General features: G+C 32.9%; 1 protein-coding gene across 1 annotated transcript; it reads left to right on the forward strand.

The window, feature by feature from the left end:
- The first annotated feature begins 10,946 nt into the window (after positions 1-10,946).
- LOC112013008 (pleiotropic drug resistance protein 2) lies at positions 10,947-21,164 on the forward strand. Its single transcript, XM_024045392.2, has 20 exons — positions 10,947-11,695; positions 11,846-11,966; positions 12,558-12,646; positions 12,853-12,937; positions 13,304-13,594; positions 13,665-13,755; positions 13,885-14,785; positions 14,930-15,090; positions 15,243-15,346; positions 15,418-15,583; positions 15,670-15,759; positions 15,867-16,015; positions 16,735-17,067; positions 17,623-17,913; positions 18,018-18,101; positions 18,251-18,384; positions 18,496-18,723; positions 19,093-19,264; positions 19,545-19,799; positions 20,576-21,164. The coding sequence occupies exons 1-20, from the start codon at positions 11,310-11,312 to the stop codon at positions 20,843-20,845; spliced, it is 4,401 nt and encodes a 1,466-aa protein (XP_023901160.1). The 5' UTR covers positions 10,947-11,309; the 3' UTR covers positions 20,846-21,164.
- The last annotated feature ends 1,733 nt before the right edge of the window (positions 21,165-22,897 follow it).

Here is a 22,897-nt window from a genome sequence, read left to right on the forward strand (position 1 = left end):
TTCAAAAAGTTCTTATGTACGTGGTAGCATAAGTATTGCGCTCTCTCTCTCTCTCTCTCTCTCTCTCTCTCTCTCTCTCTCTCTCATTTGTATTGTAATCCTTGTTTATCATCATTATCTGATCATTATCATGCTTCTTTCTGTGAGTGAGAACCTTTTTAACAGTGCAATCTAACCTCCATTGTTCAAAACATTAGAATGAGTAGGGGCTCAACTCCCTTTTCTTTTGAACATAGGTGGTAGGTGTAACGCCCCAAAATCATAAATAATAAAAATCTATTCAATTTAAATAATCCATAAAAAATATTAAATAAAAGCAACTAGTAACCTAAAATCTCATCACAAATATCAAAACTCTAATCTACCAAAGATAAAACATCCTCAAAATAATTCTCCAGTACAATGTTTAATGCCATAATAATAATAATAAAATCCTTAATTTCACAAAATTATTCGTAATTGTTGTCTTCCAAGAATCTTTACTCTAATAGTCCCTCTAATGTATCTGTAAGGGGAAATAAAGTGGGGTGAGATAGCTCAATAAGTAGAATTCACTAACATTGGGGTGTGGAAATAAATCTTTCAAATAAACAATTTTTACAACAAATTCATAACTTGTAACTCATAAATATTTATCATCAAATACTTCATATATATAAAAAAATATCTTTATATTGTGAGCCATCATAATACATATATCAATATCATCATATAAACAATTTCCTGGGCTTTTCTCGTGGTTAACGTTTACATCCCGTTGATAGGGTTGTGTTGTCCCCTTTTAGGACTAGATCCTCCTTTTCATCCACTTTCTTAAGGATGGCTCCTTTGGAACCTAAAAGTGCACTCCCTTGCTAATGAGCTTCCTTTTTGGATCCTCAATACTATACGCCCTTGCTAAGGAGCTATCAAATGTGCACTATCCCTTTTCCTAGGATTGTCCCTTGCTAAGGACTAGCTGCAATATGATTGTCCCTTACTAAGGACTAAATACAATACTGAGTTTTAAATTACTACTTGCTATAGGTTTTCAAAACATATTCAATATGCTCACAAAAATAATCCATTCATAATTCTCAAAAATATAAAGATATATTCACACATACAAGTTTAAATAAATTCAGGTTGTCCAATAAGTTTTTCATAAAACGAATAGTCAATGTGTGCATCAAACATTTATAAAATATCAATTTATATATAGAATATCAACATATTTCTTGATATGAGAATATTTTGATAATCAATACTATTTTGGGAAAACCTCCAAAATTAGTAAACAACACTTACCTCTTATTTGCAAAAATATGAAATCAACCACCCTTGAGTCACACTAAATCAGTAGAATTAGAATCTAGTAGCACCAAAAATAGGTTTATCAATATAAGAATTTCCCATTTAAAATTAGTTTTCACACTTAAATAGTTTAATCTATCAATATTAAAGCCTACAGGGATGTTAGATTCTCTGTGCTACTCTGATTGTGGTACCGAGGCTAGATAATTCAAACTATATGTAGGGCCTAGTTTTGCTCAAATTTCTTTTCCCTCTCTACTGCTAATTTCATTCCTAGTTAGTGGACCTTTTCTTTGCTAATATAGAAAGACAATGAAAGCATTATTATGATGTCATTGGAAAGGGTATAAGAAATATCTAGATATTTTCTTTGTTGGAAATTTCTTGTTTTAAGAAGGCATCTCAACCTGCTAGTGGCTGAAAGGTCAAGACTATATCTAATGATGAAAATAGGGGAAAGCAAAGGCTATATGCATCATTTTGTTTTAAAAACAGGGCCGGCTTAATATATGATGCAAGTGATGCATTCGCCTAAGGCCCCCAAATTAAAAAAGCCCCCACTTGTAAAAAAAAGTTATATATATAATATATTTATTTATATATTTTAATTAAAAAAATTTAAGCACTTTTATTGGTCAATAAAATGTATTAAAAATGCCCCATTGTATTCTAAAATGCAAAAGATTAAAAAGGAAAAAAACAAAAATAGTCAAACTTCAGCTAATAAAATTAAATTCTAGGAGACAAATTTATTAACTCACCCTTGAAATATGCTCAAATCAAAATTAATACCAGACAAATTCATTAATAATACAATATAATTATCTTGAAATATGCTAAAATATAGATTATAAACTTCTTTTTTTTTTTTTTTTTTTTCTCATCTCTCTGCCTCTCTATCTATCTTCTTACCTTTCTTTTCTTCATCTTCATCTTGATTCTTGATCCTTTTTTATAAACTCACTCAATCAGTCTAGCTTGAAATTTTTTTTTGTTGATTCCCTTCAATTCACAGCTACCAGAGGTAATCTTCTTCCTCTCTTTGCCTTTCCGAAAATGAAGATGATGACTCTTCCATTTATTTAACTTAAGTTATATATATATATATATATATTTAGTTTATTTTACTGCACAATTATTTGATGGGAGTTCCATCATGGGACATGTTTTTTGCTATGATAGGACCTTTTTCTGCTATGATAGGAAACGATTTTTGCGTTAAAACTTAGCCATAGGATGATAGTGTACAGGCTGGACGCTGGGCTCTGCATTGCTGCACAGGCACACAGCATCACAGGCTGCACAGTGCGCAACTGTGCAGTGCAGCCCATAGTTATACAACACGGTTTCTCACCTTCTCTTTTTTTTTTTGTTTTTTTTTTGTTTTTATCTAACCAAGGTTTCTCACTTTATCTATTATTATACCAATTAATAATTTGATGTGTATCATATCAACTCATTTGTATTATAGTGACACTAATTTATTAAATCATATATTAAATTAATTTTTATTTGTACATGTTTAGATTTTAAAGTGGTCACGGCTTTAAAAAAATTGCAATAACCAAGTTCTATTGTTCTATACTTTAAATTTTATTTTTAGTTAAATTATCATTTTTAATTATAAATTTTGTTTTATTTATCTATAAATATTTTCTCATTAAATAAAAAAATTCAATATATATATATATATATTATTTGATTAATATTTAAATATAAAAAAGTCGCTTAAAATTTTGCCTAAGGCCCCCGAAATTGTTGAGCCGGCCCTGTTGAAGGGTCAAAATTCCAGCAAAGCTCGTCGAATTTGACTAAAGACAGTCAAAATTGGTCAAACTTGATAAAAATTAGGGTTTGTTTGTGAAATCATGAAAATTTTCATTCAATTAGAACAAATTTTTTTTTTCTCCTATCGCTAGGAGTTTTCCTTCTCACCTCGATCGTGTAAGGGTTTCTTCCACTACTAGTCCTTTTCAGAGTAGGACTGTGCCTCTCTTTTTTTCCTGAAGTAAAATTTAACTAGTTGTAAACTTATGGGTTGAATAGAAAGCTTTTTTAAATTTTAATTAAATATTTAATATTGGTAAAAATTAATGGATGTCCTGAGAGTATTGGTTTAGGGAGCTATTATATTTATAATATTTTTACAACAAATCATAAGTGGTAAACTGTTATTGGTTCTAATTTGAATCTACTACTGAAATTACTTTTTAGTTAACCAATAACTGTCAATAATAATCTACCACTTAAAATTTGTTGCAAAAATATTGTAGATATAGCATTTCTCAAATATTATAATATAAATAAACAAGATTTGAAAATACCAAAATTTTATAAGGGTACTTGTCCATTTAAAAACTCTTATAATATACATATTCTATCCGAAGACAATTTGTTGCAGTTCCATGTGATTGCAAGATCGATGTTAGTCATATGAGAAATTTAGCATATGGCATAAAATATTCTCAAAAAAAAAAAAAAAAAAAAAAAAAAAAAAAAAAAAAAAAAAAAAAAAAAAGAGGCACATTATGGAGCCTCTGTTTTTTTTTTTTTTTTTTTTTTTTTTTTTTTTTAATACACTTTGCTATGTTCACATAAATACCAATCATATTATATGCATGCCTTTTACAATAATTAATTGATTACTCTGCTATCCACTGCCCCATTATACTTTCTAGTCAAAGTCTAGCTAGCATGAACATTTTTCTTATCACTTTAATTATCACAAGTAATCTGTTATATTTATATATAGTTGTAATAATTTTTTTTCGATCGTTATAACAATGAGTGGGAGAATTCAAATCCTAATTTTTCTTCTAAAGGAGAGGGGGCAATAACACTAAATGTTTAAATTACAAGACTTTTAGCGTTGTTGATGAAATTATTGCATTCATACAAATAAGAAATTAATAATATCCATGCAAGATACAAAGTTCTATCAAATTCATGTTTACATCTATGTTGATAATACTAACCCAAATTTACTGTCAATTAGTATATGAATTATAACCACACATTCAATTAAAATTTATTAACACAAATTAATCCTGTTTCTTTGTTTTCAGAGAAAATCCCATTAAACTTAAAACAAACTACTAATACTATTAATTCATATATGCGTAATGGTATTTACTACTCAAATATAGGCAAATTTTAAGTCACAAGCGTGAGACTCTCTCTCTATATAGGAGGACTTGCTAAATACATCAAACTAACTAGGGTAAACTACTTATTTGATCTCTAACCTTTATGCCATAAATCAATTTGGTCTCTGACTTTTTAAATATGTCAATTGGTCTCTAATCTTTAAGTATTGTGTCCAAATAGTCCCTACTATTAGATGATAGATGGAAAATACTGACGTGACTAATGGCTTAAATAAAAAATCATTTTTATGCCACATCAGATGACATGTGTAATGCCACATGGAATAATTTTTTTTTTTTAAATGGTCATAATAATTTACTTTAAAAGTTAAAATTGTAAAATAAAGTAAAGAAAATCATTTGAATCCCAGACACCCTTCAACCCAAACCGATGGAAACCCTTCTCCTCAGCCACTTTTCAAATCACATGAAAACCATTACAATGCAATTGAGACTATGGCAGCAAATAAAGCCGTACATATAGCATGGGCAACGGGTGCAAGAAAGTAAGAAATTGTTTGAGGAGATGAGGATGGAGGCTCAAGGTAGCCATGCCTCTATCACCACACCCAGTTACACCGTTGCCCTATTTTCACTCCCATAGTTCAGTTGTATACATGCACCACGTTGTCATTGTCTTTACAGCTTTCATCGTCATTGGGCTTAATGTCTTTTTTCTGTTGGGATGTTAATTGGATTGAGCATCAACGCTGGCTGGTAGTTCCCTTGCTTTGTTGCCCAAAATAAAGGATGAAATTGGTGGTGAAATTGCATATTTTAAATTTGAGTAATTTTCCTAGTAGATCAATAAGTAAGAATGTTTTTCTTGGTTTGAAAAGTGGTGTAGGAGATGGGTTACTGTTGGTCTTGATTTGAAGAGTGTTTTGGGTTCAAATGATTTTCTGTTTGGATGCTACGAAAGTGACGAGAATATTCTAGAATGATTTTACATTATTTATATTTTTAATTTTTAATTTTTTAAAGCACATTGTAATTTAATATATTTTATATTACAACAAATTCTTAATTTTTTTTTTATTCTTTGTGGCATTACACATGTCATCTGATGTAACATAAAAATGATTTTTTATTTGAGCCATTAGCCAAATCAACATTTTTCATTTATCATTTAATAGCAGAGAATATTTTGACACAATGCTAAAAGTTTAGGGACAAAATTGACACATTTAAAAGGTCAAAGACCAAAATAACATATTCCTTAAAGGTTAGGGATTAAATATGTAGTTTACTCAACTAACTATTATCTAGCTCAAAATCACACTTATATCAAATAACATTTTTTGAAAAACTTTCTTTCTATAATGAAAAATCCAAATAAGTAACCAATTAAAAACATACTAATTGTGTTGCGTGTGTTTGTTTCTCTAAATTACAAAAAAAAAAAAAAAAAAAAAAGTAAAAACAACCATGTGCGTGAGGCTCCACTGCATTTCTTTGGTGGCAAACAAGGAATACAAACTTACTTTTTTGACGTTGAGCGTTCCATTGGTAGAAGGAATGCACTTAAGAATAGAAATGCACTAAAGAAGTGGGCGTTGCATCATGACCAGCATCACTAGCAGCTGCATCATCATGATGCAACTGCAAATAATACAAGCAAGCTAGGTAGGATGCTGCCGGTTTTAATTCTTTCATACTTTTATTGGCTGGGTCTAGTTATTATTGTTAGTATTCTAATCCAACTGTATTTTCCAACAATTTACAATCTTTGTCGATTTAGGAAGATTTTCTTAGATGCCACTGTTAAAAATTGCTTGATTCTGGAATACTAGTTTGTAATTAAAGCAATTGGATTTTGACTATTCAAGCAGAAGATATAGAAATAAAAATGCTATAACAATTTTTTAACGAAAATTTTAAGACTATCTTTATTATTGTCACCGAAACCCTTTTTTTGGGGAAAAAATTTCATAATTAACTAAGGGTACATTTGGTACACTGAATGTAGATTACATTAGGAATAGCAATCTTTATTACTGGAATAGAAAACATTGTAATGGAATAATTATTACTATTCATAAGTTTGGTTGTTACATATGGAAAACTTGTAAAAGAATATGTATAAGGAATCAACTGTACTTGATTCTCAAGATCCTTCTAAACGAAAGTGGACTCCTGCTGAAGATATAAAATTAGTGGAGGCTTTGGTAGANGGGGGGGGGGGAGGGGGTGAGATAACTCAATAAGTGGAATTCACTAACATTGGGGTGTGGAAACAAACCTTTTAAATAAATAATTCTTACAACAAATTTATAACTTATAACTCATCATTATTTTATCATCAAATATTTCATATATAAAAAAAATATCTTTATATTGTGAGCCATCAAAATACATATATCAATACCATCATATAAATAATTTCCTAGGCTTTTTTCGTGGTCAACGTTTACGCCCTGTTAACAGGGTTGTGCTATCCCCTTTAGGGACTAGAACCTCCTTTTTATCCATTTTCTTAAGAATGGCTCCTTTGGAACCTAAAAGTGCACTCCCTTGCTAAGGAGCTTCCTTTTTGGATCCTCAATAGTATACTCCCTTGCTAAGGAGCTATCAAATGTGCTTTGTCCCCTTTTTTGGGACTGTCCCTTGCTAAGGACTAACTGCAGTATGATTGTCCCTCGCTAAGGAATAAATACAATACTGAACTTTTAATCACGACTTGCCATAAGTTTTCACAACACATTCAATATGCTCACAAAAAAAATAATCCATTCATAATTCTAAAAAATATACAGATATATTCACGCATAAATGTTTAAATAAATTCATGTTGTCCCACAAGTTTTTCATAAAACGAATATTCAATGTACACATCAAGCATTTATAAAATATCAATTTATACCTAGAATATCAACATATTTCTTTGATATAAAATAGTTTAATAATCAACACTGTTTGGGAAAACCTCTAAAATTAGTAAATACCACTTACCTCTTAGTTGCAAAAATAAAGGAAATCAACATCCCTTGAATTATAACAATTTAGTAGAATTAGAACCTAGCAACACCAAAAATAGGTTCATCAATACACAATTTCCCACTTAAAAATCTATTTTCACACTTAAACGGTTTTATCCTAGACAATATTAATATATCCAAAATCCTCCATTTATTCACTTAACTATCTAATTCACTTTCAGCTTTGATTAGATTTTTGGACTTAAAAAAATATTACTATCAAATCAAAATTTTCCATTAACGTAATCATAGGTATTCATGAAACTTCAACAGGGCCAAATAATAAATATCTGACCAACCTGAATGTAACAGCCATATTATTTATTCATATTCATTCACTCTAACATTACATCTATCCAATTTAATATTGGAAGCCACGTATAGCCTTAATTTATCAATCTAGTTGCTTAGCATTCCCACTTGATGCTGCTGGATATTTATTGACTCTAATATTATATATATATATATATATATTCAATCTAACATGGGAAGCCACGTGATAGTATTCTTAATTTATAAATCCGGTTGCCTACATTTTTCCCTTGAAGCCACATGATATATAAACCTATCTTATCAACCTAATATATATATATATATATATATATTAATCAAAAGTAGAAGCCACATATTAAAGTTCTGTCAGATCCATCTTAAAGCCTGTGGAGGACCATATGGCCATACATTACGAAATCAATTTCAAAGCCTATGGAGGACCATACCGCTATATATGTAAACAATTCCAATTTTAATATTGTAATAAATCATAGGTCAGCTTCCCATCAGGACAAAATTGAAAAATGCCCTGTTTGAGCAAAAAAAGCAGCATTATGCCCTATTTTCCAAACTAAATAGGAAATGCCCCTCTTTTGTAACTCGATTTTCTCAAAATCGAGTTATAAAAAAAAAAATTCTGGAGCCCTATAGTAGCGTTTTTAAGGACCTATAGTGACATTTTCAGGACCTATAGTGACGTTTTGAAACTCAACTTCCATAAAATCGAGTTATAGGCAATTTTTTTATTTTTTATTTTACCTATAACTCGATTTCATATAAATTGAGTTAAAAAAACGCCACTATAGGTCCTAAAAGCATCACTATAGGCTCCTAAAAAACGCCGCTATAGGGCCTAAATCGATTTTGAGAAACTCGATTTTCAAAACAGGGGCATTTCCCTATTTAGTTTGGAAAAGAGGGCATAATACTGTTTTTTTTGCTCAAATGGGGCATTTCCCAATTTTGTCCCTTCCCATCAATATAATGATAGGTTTAGATTTTATGAACCTAAAGCCAATTGTTTTACTTGGTACCAAAAGAACAAACGCACGAACCCATGTGGGGACAATTATTAGCCATAAAAATATTTTCCACTCTCTAAATCTTTCAACTTTCTAAAATTTCAACAAGACAACCATACCTGAAATACTTGTGCACAGTCGTAGAGAAGAAAGAAACAGCTCACTTGTGTGTTATGGCTGAAAACAAAAAGGAACTTCTTATGTACATACATGTGTAACTTAAAAGATAAAAGGTTAGGGTTATCAAGGCAACTTATGCCACCTCATTTGGGCTTCATATCCCATAGTATTTCTCTTATTTTTAATATTTTAGGCTCAAATCAATTTAATCCATTTAGTTGTAGGCCTCCTTTATAATTTACGCATAATAATTAAATTAGTATCAAAATTATGGGGTGTTAAAGTTTGATCATTAACAGAAATGGATGACAAAGCTAATATGAAAACAAAATCAAACAAGAAGGATCTAAATTTTGAGGGCCAAAAGTGTACTTTAGTTTTAGTTTTGTTAATATCAGGTTAAATGTATACTAGGAAGAAAGAAATTAAAAACTATTGCTACAAAAGTCTATAAGTAAAAGAGAGTGATTTGCAAAATTTTAAATTTTTAATAGAGAATTAAATTTTGTTTTCTTAAAATTTTCACAGAGAACACTAATAAAATAGGGAAGGGTGAGGAACATTAATTTTTTTTGACTTGTATTCGTTTGTAAAATTGTTGTTACTTTTGGACGAACACTGTATATACCATACACCCAGAAGATCAAAATGTAGTCTCAATATTTACACATTTTCTTAGTAATAAAATAGTTTATGGAACAGAATTTGGGGGTTTTATCGATTTAATTAAAGGGAAATATATCCATTAGATTTTGAAAGTGTCTAGTCGTAGTCTTGACTCTAGAGTCCAGACAATCAGCTACTTTGGCAGCTAGCTTCTAACGTTTCGCAGTATAGCCTCTTTCGTTTGTATGTATTTGCCTTTGTTTAATTTTTGGTTTTTATTTATTTATTTATTTTTTAGAAGGATAATCAAATAAATTTCAATGTTTCTAGTTGATCAGCATGTAACATTTTCTAATGATTTGTTAAAAGTATTGGAAAATTCCGACCCGATGTAATTGATTTTATTAAAAAAAAAAAAAACAATTACTACCAAAGCACAAACTAGTAAGCATGTATGGTTAAGTTTATTTTCTAGATCCTATAAAAAAAAGGTTTATTGTCTAGTTTATAATAGTATTTTTCAAGCTAAATAAACCGCGAAATAAACTAAACACGCATGTTATGCATGTTAACGGTGTATTAGAGTATGAGGTTTGTCATATTATACATTCTTTAAAAATTCTTTCATTTAATCTTTTAATTAGTGTCATGTGTCACTTAAAAAAAAAAAGAGAAATACATACTAATATTCATTTAACTTTTCATTTAAGCAAATGTTTGAATGGATTGATTTATTTAACCTAGTAGATGTCTTGTGAGATTGATGTGCAGGACATCTTAATGGTACAACTAGAAGTTTCACAATTCACATATATAGAGTCCGTTTGGGAATAATTTATTTAACTGAAATTAAAATTTTTTTGCTGAGAGTACTGTAGATAAAGTTAGAAGGTAGCTGAAATAGTATAGTAGAGTCTATGAATAGTGCTAAAAAGTGCAATGGGGTCCATGAATAGTACCGAAAATAAGTTGAATAGTAGCAAAAATAAGCTAAATAGTAAAAAAAGGTTGGCTTTTTAAGCTAATGGCAAACACAACCATAGACTCAACAATTTAGGCTCATAGCGCATTTATATTTTTTTTTGCACAACAGTTTAAAGTCTCAATTTTTGTTTATGCACAATTATATTTTTTTTTGTCAATTTTAAACAAATAAGTAAATATAGCCAATATAATCAGTTTTCAAAACAAAAAAGCTAATCCAAAAATACGCATTAAAAAAACTATATAAATGCCTGGATAGTAAATATATATACCATAGTCAAATAGTAACTTGAAAAATGCCTCTTCTTAGTTTTCTAGAACAACACCAGCGGCCAACACTAAATTAGGATTCACGTGTGTCTCTATATTCACGTGTGTGGCTTGGTGGTTGTTTGGATAATTAATTCCATGCATACTCTTTCATCTTTATCCGAACTCTTTATAAATGCCCATTTCAGTCAGAGTCAGTGTGTCTCTATATTCATGTGTGTGGCTTGGTGGTTGTTTGGATTATTAATTCCATGCATAATCTTTCATCTTTATCCAAACTCTTTATAAATGCCCATTTCAGTCAGTGACATGCTCTTACTCACCATCTTCTCCTACCATGTCCAAACTACCACCAAGCCACACATTTTTTCACACCCAGCATCTCCAAATTTAGCTCAAAACTATCTGAGTTGTTATTCCAGATTCACATGTTCATGAGCTCATACAGACTTTTTTGAACTTCTTCACACACTATTTTTAAGTACTCTTTTGAATTTCTATGGCAACATAAGTTTTGTAGTGCATTAAAGTAAGGAAGTGCTAAGTATAGTATTACACATACACTAGGGAATAGTCAGGTGCTTGAAAAGTTAAAAAAGAGAGTATTGTATTACATTATGGCAGCTGCTTTGGTTGGAGATGAACTTGTAAGGTCCATGAGCAGCAAGAGGATGAGTTTCCGGTCATCCAGCAGCAAGAGAAGCTGGGCCTCCTCGAGCTTGCGTGAGGCTTGGACAGGACAAACTGATGTGTTTCAGAAGAGTGGGAGGGAATATGATGAAGAGGAGCTGATGTGGGCGGCATTAGAGCGGCTTCCAACGTATGATAGGTTGAGGAAAGGAATGCTGAAGCAGGTTTTGGATAATGGGAGAGTTGGTTATCAAGAGGTTGATGTTACCAATCTTGGAGTGCAGGACAAGAAGCATCTCATCGAGAGTATACTTAAGGTTGTTGAAGAAGATAGTGAGAAGCTGCTTCGTAGACTAAGGGACAGGACTGACAGGTAGACCCTTTTTTAAGAGTAGGGTATAGTTTTGGTTACATAATGTTTTAGTATGTGCCTTTTCTTCTTCTTCTTTTAATTGGTTGAATCGAAGTTCAATTATTAATTTTGATTTTAAGCTTCTAATGATCTTTAATCATTTGCTTTTAGGGTGGGAATTGACATTCCAAAGATTGAAGTCAGGTTTGAGCATTTATCAATCGAAGGAGATGCATATGTTGGAGCCAGGGCACTCCCAACTCTGCTGAACTCATACTTGAATTCAATTGAGGTGTTTTTATCTCCTATAGTTTGGTATTTTTTTAGCCAAACGGGGATTACACAACAAAGTTTTATATTTTCCATGATCCAATTTTGCTTCTTCTCCCGTCTCTATATAATTTTTATCTTGGAAGATTATGGAATGTTGTAGGGTAGTCAAAGTTTTAAAGGCTCTGGTATATATTTCTTGAAATTTGAGAAGAAATACTACTTCTCTCTCTCTCTCTCTCTCTCTACCTTACTTTTACATGGGAATTAATTTCTAGACTGATTTCATATCCAAAATGACAACATATATCTGTTTTTTCTTTTTCAAATTTTGAGTATGTCCGAATGAAAATTCAAGTTGATTTTCTTTTTGAAATTTTCATGTACAAATTGACGGTGAGAGTCTGAGATTGTGACATATGAAAAAAACAATTTCTGTAATAAATTCAGTTCAGTTGTCAATGCATCAAAGAGAAGGTATTTAATTGTTGTTGTCAATACGTGTTCAATTGTTGCCGTCAATGCATCATAGCAGAAATGTTGCTTCAATTTATTTTACAGCTTGGTATATGTACTGACAATGGTTTGGTTTTTAATTTGTTGTGATAAATAGGCAGTTCTTGGGTTAATCAAGCTTTTGCCATCGAAGAAAAGGGTTGTCAAGATTCTACGTGACGTGAGTGGAATAGTGAAGCCATCAAGGTATTGAATTATTGCAAAACTTACTATGTAGTTTGTGTCCCCTGACTTATTGTTGAATCTTGAAACAATATGTTGTAGAAAAACCTTTTAATGAATCAGAATTAACCGTATGGTTTTTCTTCTCATGTGCAGTGTCAAGGCTATTTTATTGAGCTTTTGAATTTCTTGTATGTACTTTGTTGATAAATTTGGTGGTTTTTCTCCAGAATGACATTGCTTCTAGGACCTCCAGGATCAGGGAAAACAACATTGCTGCAAGCACTTGCTGGGAAGAGGGACAAGGATCTCAGGGTGTGTCATTTTCTCCTCCCTATAACTAGGACAATGTCTGCTAGTCATTTTAAGATCTTGCACTATTCAAACTATAATATAATCTTTTTAAATTTTTTTTTTGTTTCCTATTTAGATAGAGAAATGAGCAGGTAATGCTGGAAATTTTAGTATATGAAAAGTTCATAAAGTCTGGTTTGCTAATTCGTTATGTCAGTTTTCTTAGACACATTCCTCAAAATGTTTCTTAATTTATGAAAAATTTTAGTTTTGCAAGCTATTTCACAACAAATTCCAAAAGTAATTGTTGAATTCTGAGTACTTCTAGTAATGATTACTCTTATATTATGAAGTCCTAACTTTGTCATTAACAACTTCCATGAATAGATATCAGGGAGAGTCAGTTATTGTGGTCATGAGTTATCAGAATTTGTTCCTCAGAGAACATGCGCATACATTAGCCAACATGATCTTCATCAAGGGGAAATGACAGTCAGAGAGACATTGGACTTTTCAAGACGTTGTTTGGGAGTTGGAACAAGGTATGACCTGTTGACAGAATTGTCAAGACGAGAAAAAGAAGTAGGAATAAAACCAGATCCTGAGATAGATGCATTCATGAAAGCCACAGCAATGGCAGGCCAAGAAACAAGTCTTGTTACAGATTATGTTCTCAAGGTATGTTGGTAACCACCCCTTTAATTCTCAGACAATTTTCTTTTCTAACTTTTCAAAGTATGTACAACAGATTCTTGAATTGGACATATGTGCTGACATTATTGTGGGGGATGAAATGAGAAGAGGCATATCTGGTGGACAAAAGAAGCGTGTTACTATAGGTATGTATGTAAAACATAGAAAAAAATGACTACATATAAAATTGAAGTGTCAGTGTATTTTTCTTTTTTTTCCAAAAACGTTTTTGGATTTAACAAAATGTCGAATTGGAATGATTATACTGAGTGCAGGAGAAATGTTGGTTGGACCAGCAAAGGCTCTTTTTACAGATGAAATATCAAATGGTCTAGACAGTTCAACCACTTTCCAGATAGTCAAGTTCATGAGGCAGATGGTTCATATAATGGATGTGACAATGATAATTTCTCTTCTGCAACCTGCGCCTGAAACCTTTGATCTTTTTGATGACATTATTTTACTTTCAGAAGGCCGGATTGTCTATCAAGGTCCGTGTGAGAACGTACTTGAATTTTTTGAAGATGTTGGCTTCAAGTGCCCAGAGAGGAAAGGAGTTGCAGACTTTTTGCAAGAGGTTACTTCCAGAAAGGATCAGGAGCAGTACTGGTGCAAAAAGAATGAACCTTACCAATATACTAGTGTTCCTGAGTTTGTAGATCACTTTCATAATTTTCACATTGGCCAGCAACTTTATGATGAGCTTGGAATTCCATATGATAGGTCTAAAGCTCATCGCGCAGCATTAGTAAAAGAGAAGTATGGAATTTCTAATTGGGAACTCTTGAAGGCATGCTTTGCAAGAGAGTGGCTATTGATGAAGCGCAACTCTTTTATATATGTATTTAAGACAACCCAGATTACCATAATGTCAATTATTGCCATGACAGTGTTCTTTAGAACAGAAATGAAGCACGGTCAATTAGAAGATGGAGGGAAATATTATGGTGCAATGTTCTTCAGTCTCATTAATGTCATGTTCAATGGAGTGTCAGAACTTGCATTGACTATTGTTAGGCTTCCTGTATTTTTTAAGCAGCGGGATTTCTTGTTCCATCCAGCATGGGCTTTCGGCTTACCAATTTGGCTCCTCAGGATTCCTCTCTCATTGATGGAGTCAGGAATATGGATCTGCCTAACATATTACACTATTGGGTTTGCTCCTTCTGCTAGTAGGTATGTGCTTGCACATATATTCTTCCAGATAAATGAATAAATTTCATGCGTATATAATTTCTTGTTATGTCAATTATGTTCCATCCATGAGCTATGTGAATATATAATTTATGTTTTATTAACATATCTTGAAAATTCTACTAGGTTTTTCCGCCAATTATTGGCATTCTTTAGCATCCATCAGATGGGCTTATCTCTGTTCCGGTTTATTGCAGTACTGGGAAGAGTTCAAGTTGTGGCAAATACGATTGGTACCTTTGCATTGTTATTGGTTTTTGTCCTTGGTGGGTTCATTGTTGCCAAAGGTTAGCAATTTATGTTGATGAGTTTTCAATAAATCTTTAGTGTTCAAGTCTCAACTAAAATGATTCTGTACATATATATGTTGAGAGATGCTCATCTCTTCATGCAATGCTATAATAATTGAAATAGTGAAAACCTCCTTCTCCTTATCTAGATGACATTGCACCATGGATGATATGGGGCTACTACATTTCTCCCATGATGTACGGACAGAATGCCATAGCCATCAATGAATTTCTTGACAAAAGATGGAGTGCTGTAAGATCTTCAAGAAAACTTGTAAACAATCATTCTATTCCTTTAAAATCTTCACTTTTTCTTTGTTACAGCCCAATCTGGACCCATTTATTCCTGAACCCACCGTCGGAAAGGTTCTTCTCAAGGCCAGGGGCATGTTTAAGGAAGAATATTGGTATTGGATTTGTGTTGGGGCACTCCTTGGGTTTTCTGTTCTTTTTAACATCTGTTTTATCATAGCACTCACATTTCTAAATCGTAAGCAATCATTTACCACACTAATCTCCAGTTTAGTTACTACAATAAGATTTTAGAGTTAACATTACTTTGAAAATCAAACGCAGCTTTAGGTAATTCTAAATCCGTTATTGTTAAGGAGGATGACAATAAAAAAGGTGGAATGAGTACATCTACAACCGCTCCGTTGTTTCAAGGTTCCATAACTTGCAGTTCTATTTCTTTAAGAGATCATTTACATAGTTGCTTTAAGGAAAATAAATGGTTCCTGCTGTTAATGATTGTAACATGTGAATGCATACAGGTATTGATATGGCAGTGAAAAACACTCCAGACAACTCAATTGGTAGTGGTACTGCAGAGAATGCACCTACTAGAAGAGGAATGGTTTTGCCATTCCATCCCTTGTCACTTGCATTTAATCATGTAAATTACCACGTCGATATGCCAGCTGTATGTATCTTTTCCCGTTTCTCTCTTTCCCTCTTGGAGAGTTGCCTTATGGTAGGGCAAGAAAAAGTGAAAAAATAAAAGCTGATTCAATAAAATAGTTGAATAAAAGGTTTATTTACCCAATAGATTGATCATTTAGAGCCTTTTTTTTTTTTTTTTTTTACAATAATAATAAAATGATAACCAAAAAAATTCCATCACATATTAAAAATGGCGGCTAAAATACTATTCAAATGTTTTAATGTATTTTGCACCTAATTAGGAATGCTTCATTCTAATTTAAATGCTTCATTGAATGTAAAATCATTTTAATGGATGGGATGTCAACAAAATATAATATGATAGTTACAATGGGGGTGGGGGATTTGAACTGCCAGCTGAGTTACAAAGCTCTTGACAATCATTTACAACTTTTAATAATTCTTCCTAGAGTGCATCATAAGTGGACTGCTGGATTTCCAACTTTATATTTGTCATGACTGAGGGACCATTAATTTTATGATAATGATATCCTGAATGTCTAGAAGATGCTCGTTAAAATAAGATGTCAAGATATTTTGAATACTACATAAGATTGAACAACTCTGTATTGGGTGTTTTCCTGATTAGGCTATTAATAATATGTGTCACATCAAGCTAACATCTTAATATTTGGAAAAATTCAAAAGTTTAAACCTTTTAGTTTTTGAAATCTAGATTCTGAACACTAGTTTCATCAGGAAATGAAGGGCCAAGGGATCGAAGAAAGTCGTCTCCAACTTTTACGAGATGTTAGTGGTGCTTTCAGGCCTGGTATTCTAACAGCATTGGTTGGCGTAAGTGGTGCTGGAAAAACCACATTGATGGATGTGCTAGCAGGAAGAAAAACTAGTGGGTACATTGAAGGAAGTATCAGCATATCTGGTTACCCTAAGAACCAAGCAACTTTTGCTCGGGTTAGCGGTTATTGTGAACAGAATGATATCCATTCACCCAATGTTACTGTCTATGAATCTCTTGTGTACTCTGCCTGGCTGCGTCTTGCCAAGGAAGTTAAGCAAGAAACTCGAAAGGCATGTTTCTTTGTCCAAAATCTAATCGTTTTATCTCCAAACATGTCATTTCCGTGACTGTATGAGCTTATTCTATTTTATGTCTCAATTTAATAGGTGGTTTTTACTTGCTAAGGAAAAAAAAAAAAAAAAAAAAAAAACTAAGTTGTGCCTCAGTCCACAATATTCTAGTTTCATAAGGTAATTAGCCCAAATAATTAAATAAAATCATATTTTGGGCTGTGCCCATATATCTACAAGTCATGTGGGTAGAAAACTACTTCACAAAATCTTTTTTATTCATACAACTTGGAGCCATTAACATGATTCATTTTCTTCCATTTAGGTATAGGTCAATTTATTTATTCTAATTTCAGCTTTCAATAATTTGGTGTCTTAAGACAAGAATAAAGTTGGGAGTTTCTTAACCTTTCCAAACTTTGTTTCTTGACATGAATGATTTTCTATTAATAGTAAATATGTAGCTTCCAATTGTCCAATTACCATGCATGTCTAGCAACTAAAAGTCTTACAAATGGTGTTACTTACCATAGCTTTCATTTTTTTGTACAATAGATGTTTGTTGAGGAAATCATGGACTTGGTTGAGCTAAATCCATTGAGGAATTTCTTAGTTGGTGTTCCAGGAGTAGATGGTCTGTCAACTGAACAGAGAAAGAGACTCACGATAGCTGTAGAATTGGTTGCTAATCCCTCCATAATCTTCATGGATGAGCCAACATCAGGCCTTGACGCTAGAGCTGCAGCAATTGTAATGCGTACAGTGAGGAACACAGTGGATACAGGGAGAACTGTTGTCTGCACAATTCACCAGCCAAGCATAGACATTTTTGAAGCTTTCGATGAGGTATATAGGATATATCAATACAAACATTTTGTGTTTGAGCTTTGTGTGCCTGACTGTCTTATAATCACATAACACTTCGAAATTAAATATCAAATTGCCCACAGTTACTGTTGATGAAGAGGGGTGGACAAATCATTTATGCTGGACCCCTCGGTCACCATTCTCAAAAGCTTGTAGATTACTTTGAGGTGAATAGCACTATTCTCAATTCAGCAACTTTTTATAGCACTAACTTTTTGAAGTTTTGATCACAAACTAATATCTATAGCCATGTAGGGGCTATCAATGCAGCAACTCTTGGGAATTTTACTCACAAACTAATATATGACAATTTCAGGCTATCCCATATGTTCCTAAGATCAAAGATGGATATAATCCTGCAACATGGATGCTAGAAATCAGTTCTCCTGCAGTTGAGGATCAACTCGATGTGGATTTTGCGGAAATTTATGCCAATTCTGAACTGTACAAGTAAAAAGAACATTAGACATTCTTGAAAAATTCAAGCTTCTTTTTTCCTCTTACAATTTTCAATTTTATTTTCAAATATAATAAGTTTTTCTATATTGATTTCTTGTACAGGAGGAATCAAGAACTCATCAACGAGCTAAGCACGCCATCACCAGGATTAAAGGACCTTTACTTCCCCACCAAATATTCCCAATCCTTTGTAATTCAATGTAAAGCTTGCTTTTGGAAGCAATATTGGTCTTATTGGAGGAACCCACAATACAATGCCATCCGGTTATTCGTAACGATAGTCATGGGTGTTCTATTTGGGCTAATTTTCTGGGACAAAGGAGATAAGATGTAAGTCTTAAATTCTTATTTTCATATCTTAAATTGGACTAATATCAAAGAACTATTAGGGTATGGTAATTAACCCATAGGGTATGATTGATTTTAAACAAGAATTACATATATTATCTGATTTTAAGCATGCACTAAAAAAGATTATGATCCAAGGAAGTTATTAACTTGATCTTCACTCGTCATTTTGTAGAATTTTGCATAGTTACAGAGGCATAAAAAAGGGACAATTAACCTCTTAGTCATACAATGGATGGACTCTACAATTAAGTGCACCATTTCTGTGCTACTTCATTGCAAAGTATCATGTTAACAGACATATAAATCATACCATTTACTTGTTTAATGATGAAACTATCATGTTAATAGGCACAGGGAACAAGACCTGTTGAATTTGCTGGGGGCTATGTTTGCTGCTGCTCTTTTTCTTGGAAGCACCAACACGGCTGCAGTGCAGCCTGTTGTGGCAATTGAAAGAACAGTCTTCTACCGTGAAAGAGCAGCTGGAATGTATTCAGCCTTGCCTTATGCTTTTGCTCAGGTAAAGGAAGATTAAAACCACTTTTTCACCTCAGAGGAATTATTTTTAATTTTATACTCAACTAGTTAATGAAAGAACCAGAACAAGAACGACAACAACAAACAAAGTTTTAGGATTCTCAAAAAAAAAAAAAAAACCAACAAACAAACAAACAAAGTTTTAGTCCCAAAATTTTGGGGTCAGCTTTGGATCCTAAACATATTTATTAATGAAAGAAAAATGAATTTAATACTTTGATTTGCAGCAGAAATAATTGGCATTTTTATTTGATGCCGTGTAGGTGGCAGTGGAGATAATTTATGTAGCTATCCAAACTTTTGTCTACACTCTTATCCTTTACTCAATGATTGGATTCCATTGGCGACTTGAAAAGTTCTTGTGGTTTTACTTCTTTATCTTGATGTGCTTTATATACTACACATTGTATGGGATGATGGTAGTAGCTCTGACTCCTAGCTACCAAATTGCCGCCATTGTTATGTCCTTCTTCCTAAACATCTGGAACCTGTTCTCTGGTTTTCTCATCACGAGGCCGGTAAGCAATACCTAAACAATTACACAAAATATAGTATGATATATCCACATAATGAGAATAGTACACACAAGCTTTATTTGAAGTGATTTAACTTATATCAAATGTGCATTGGCGTGTCGGTTATAAAATTTTTGCCTCCTTTGGGATAAAATCCTAGCTTTAGCATTGTCACAATCAATAGAGTGTAGAAGACTTCCTCAATGAACTGTTATTTTTAAGGGCTACGTCATAATTTGAACATCTAGATAGGGAGTTGGGAAACCTTGTGGGAGTCAAATTGACACATTTTTCTTCTATTCCAATAGCTTCAACTATACATTCTCGAGTAAGATAAAGTATACATTGAAGTATTTTCAAATGGAGAGGACTTAATGAGTCATTTTTAGCATTGAACATATATACAAATAAAAGCAGCTTATTAAAAAAACAATGGGAAACCATGTCATATGCATAAATTCCACACGGTAGGAAAAACTATGGTTTAACGATATTTGTGTGATTGTGATACTGATACAGGAAAGGATCCACTCCCATTTAAATCCTCTACTTTCCTCTAGTTTTTAGTTAGATGAAAGACATGTCGCATTTAAAAAATCCAGTCTTGAATCCCTATGTAAATCATTCAAAATCAAATAAGAAACATATGTCACAAATCTAACTACAAATTAGAGGGAATCTCGATATGGAATACACCATTCAAGATTATGATACAATTTTCAAGTCCATTACATTAAAAGAAAATTGAATTTCAAAATTCTAATGGTTGACATGTGCAGCAAATTCCAATATGGTGGAGGTGGTATTACTGGGGCTCTCCAGTGTCTTGGACAATCTATGGCCTTGTAACCTCTCAAGTGGGTGACAAGACCACTCCAATTGAGGTACCTGGACAAGGCTATATGCCTGTGAAATATTACCTGAAGTCTCACTTGGGCTTTGAATATAACTTCCTTGGAGCTGTTGTTGCAGCCCATATTGGCTTTGTCCTCGTTTTCTTCTTTGTCTTTGCCTATGGCATCAAGTTCCTCAACTTCCAAAGGAGATAAAAAAAAAAAAAAAAAAAAAACAAGGATTCAAGCTTCAACAATGATAATAAGATTTTGTCTGAGCAATTGATCTAGCAGAACGATATGGTTGGCTTAGTATTTTTTTCAACAACTTCGTAAATTAACGACTTTTTATCATTAAAATATTCATAAATTCAAGTCCTTGTACCCAAAAAAAAAAAAAAAAATTATGCTAAGAGTTTGAATTGGCTTTTTACTTTTTGGGTAAGATTGAGTTGTGCTCATAAAGAAGTATGAGCTCACTGGTTATTGTACAATTATAGCAAAAAATGCAATTTACTAACTGTACTTTTTTTTTTTGGGGTGAATTTATCATTTTAGTCTATTAAGTTTAAATTTTATCATTTTAGTCAATTAACTTTGACAACATTGTCATTTTAGTTCTTTCATCCATTGCCATTAGAAAAACTCCATTAACATTGTTTCTCACTAATTTTTTTTTAAAGGAAGAGTTAACGTGCAATTTTAAGTAGCAATGGACATAAAGACTAAAATAACAGCGTTGTCAAAGTTATGGTACTAAAATGATTGGTGGATTCCACCATTTCAGTTAGCTCATATGATTAAGTTTATTGTCGTTGAATAAGATGTTTAGGTTCGGTATTTGCCAATTGTTCTTATCAACTTCATGGACTCCGAATACCATATATATGTTTGACTCTAAAAAAAAAGTTTTTAGACTAAAATGACAACTCAATAAATTTATCTATGTAAAATTCACCTACAAGTTTGGTTTTATTATCAAAATCTAATCTGTCAAATGTTGGGACAAATATAAAAAAAGCCTACAAAACGACGTTGCGTTTGCCATTTCATCATATTAATGTTTTGAATTAGAGCTTGCCACTTTTTCCACCAAACGTATGATCGCAATGTCTTTCTACAGTTACTACAACTAGCTAGAGTCAGAGTCAATACATACTACAGTGAACTGAGTTTTGACTTGAAGCTCAGCCAGACTCACAATCACAATCAACCAAAGAGTCATTGAAACCCTTTACAATATTGTTACCGTTAATATTGTCTTTTTGTTTTTTCAACAACTTGGGGTTGCATTTGGAGCTGGTTGAGGCAGTAGCAGTAGTAGTATTTGTAGTGGCCTTTGTCCTTATTGCTCTCCTTGACCTTGTAGTTGAGATCTCGCTAGTTAAACTTGTGTTTGAAGAGGAAGAATCACGAGTGTAAGGTTGAAATTTATCAACCATCTTGTTGGCTTTATTCCGTACCAATTTGCTTGTAATTTAGCACTTAGTAACCCTGTATTTAGGTGGAATTATTGTAAGGGTAGTGTGTGAGAAGAAGTGAAGAAAAGCTCAAGTATGTGCAAGAAAGCAGGATTTCGCGGTTAGGACTCGTGGCTGACTCGTGACTAGCAAGCCGCCAACTGTAGGCACGTGAGATGCACACATGGGGAGCTGAAGGGTCGCGCAAGCTGTCGTACTATAGGTCAAAAGTCCCAAGCTGGCCAGGTCGTTACTTCGCGACTTGAACTCGCGACTTGGACAAGCCTTGAGGTCAAGCCGCCAATTAGCCCTGTTTGGCAAAAACTGTCTCTTCGTATTCCAAACACACACCATTATATATAGACCCTTATACCCACTAAATGTAGAGAGCTTCCAAAGAGAATTTTGTGAGAGAAACCCTAGAGAAAAATAAGATTGCCTCATTCCCAATCTTTACCTTAGAGTCTCTATAAATTCCTCTACTCTCTTCCTCTCCATTATCATACCCTTGAGAGGTCATTGACCAAATCCTTATCTCACCACACCTACGTCTGTGAGAAGGTTCATTTGGTGCTAAGGGAAGCAGTTTGGAAGGAACCAATATACATTGGTTGATGGTCTAGTAGCGGAATCCGGGAAGTTAAAGAAGAAATAGGTTCGACATAACCTCATTGGAGCAAGAAACTTGGAGGGCTTAGGTACTTGGGTAGATTAGGCTTGGAGGGTCTTCTGCTGTTCATGTATCCCAACTACATTCTTTAGTGGATTATTTGACCGCTTGGAGGGTGGCGGAGAGGTTTTACGCCGA

This window comes from Quercus suber, unplaced genomic scaffold, assembly GCF_002906115.3.
Source record: "Quercus suber isolate HL8 unplaced genomic scaffold, Cork oak 2.0 scaffold_123B, whole genome shotgun sequence".
Taxonomy (NCBI): Eukaryota; Viridiplantae; Streptophyta; class Magnoliopsida; order Fagales; family Fagaceae; genus Quercus; species Quercus suber.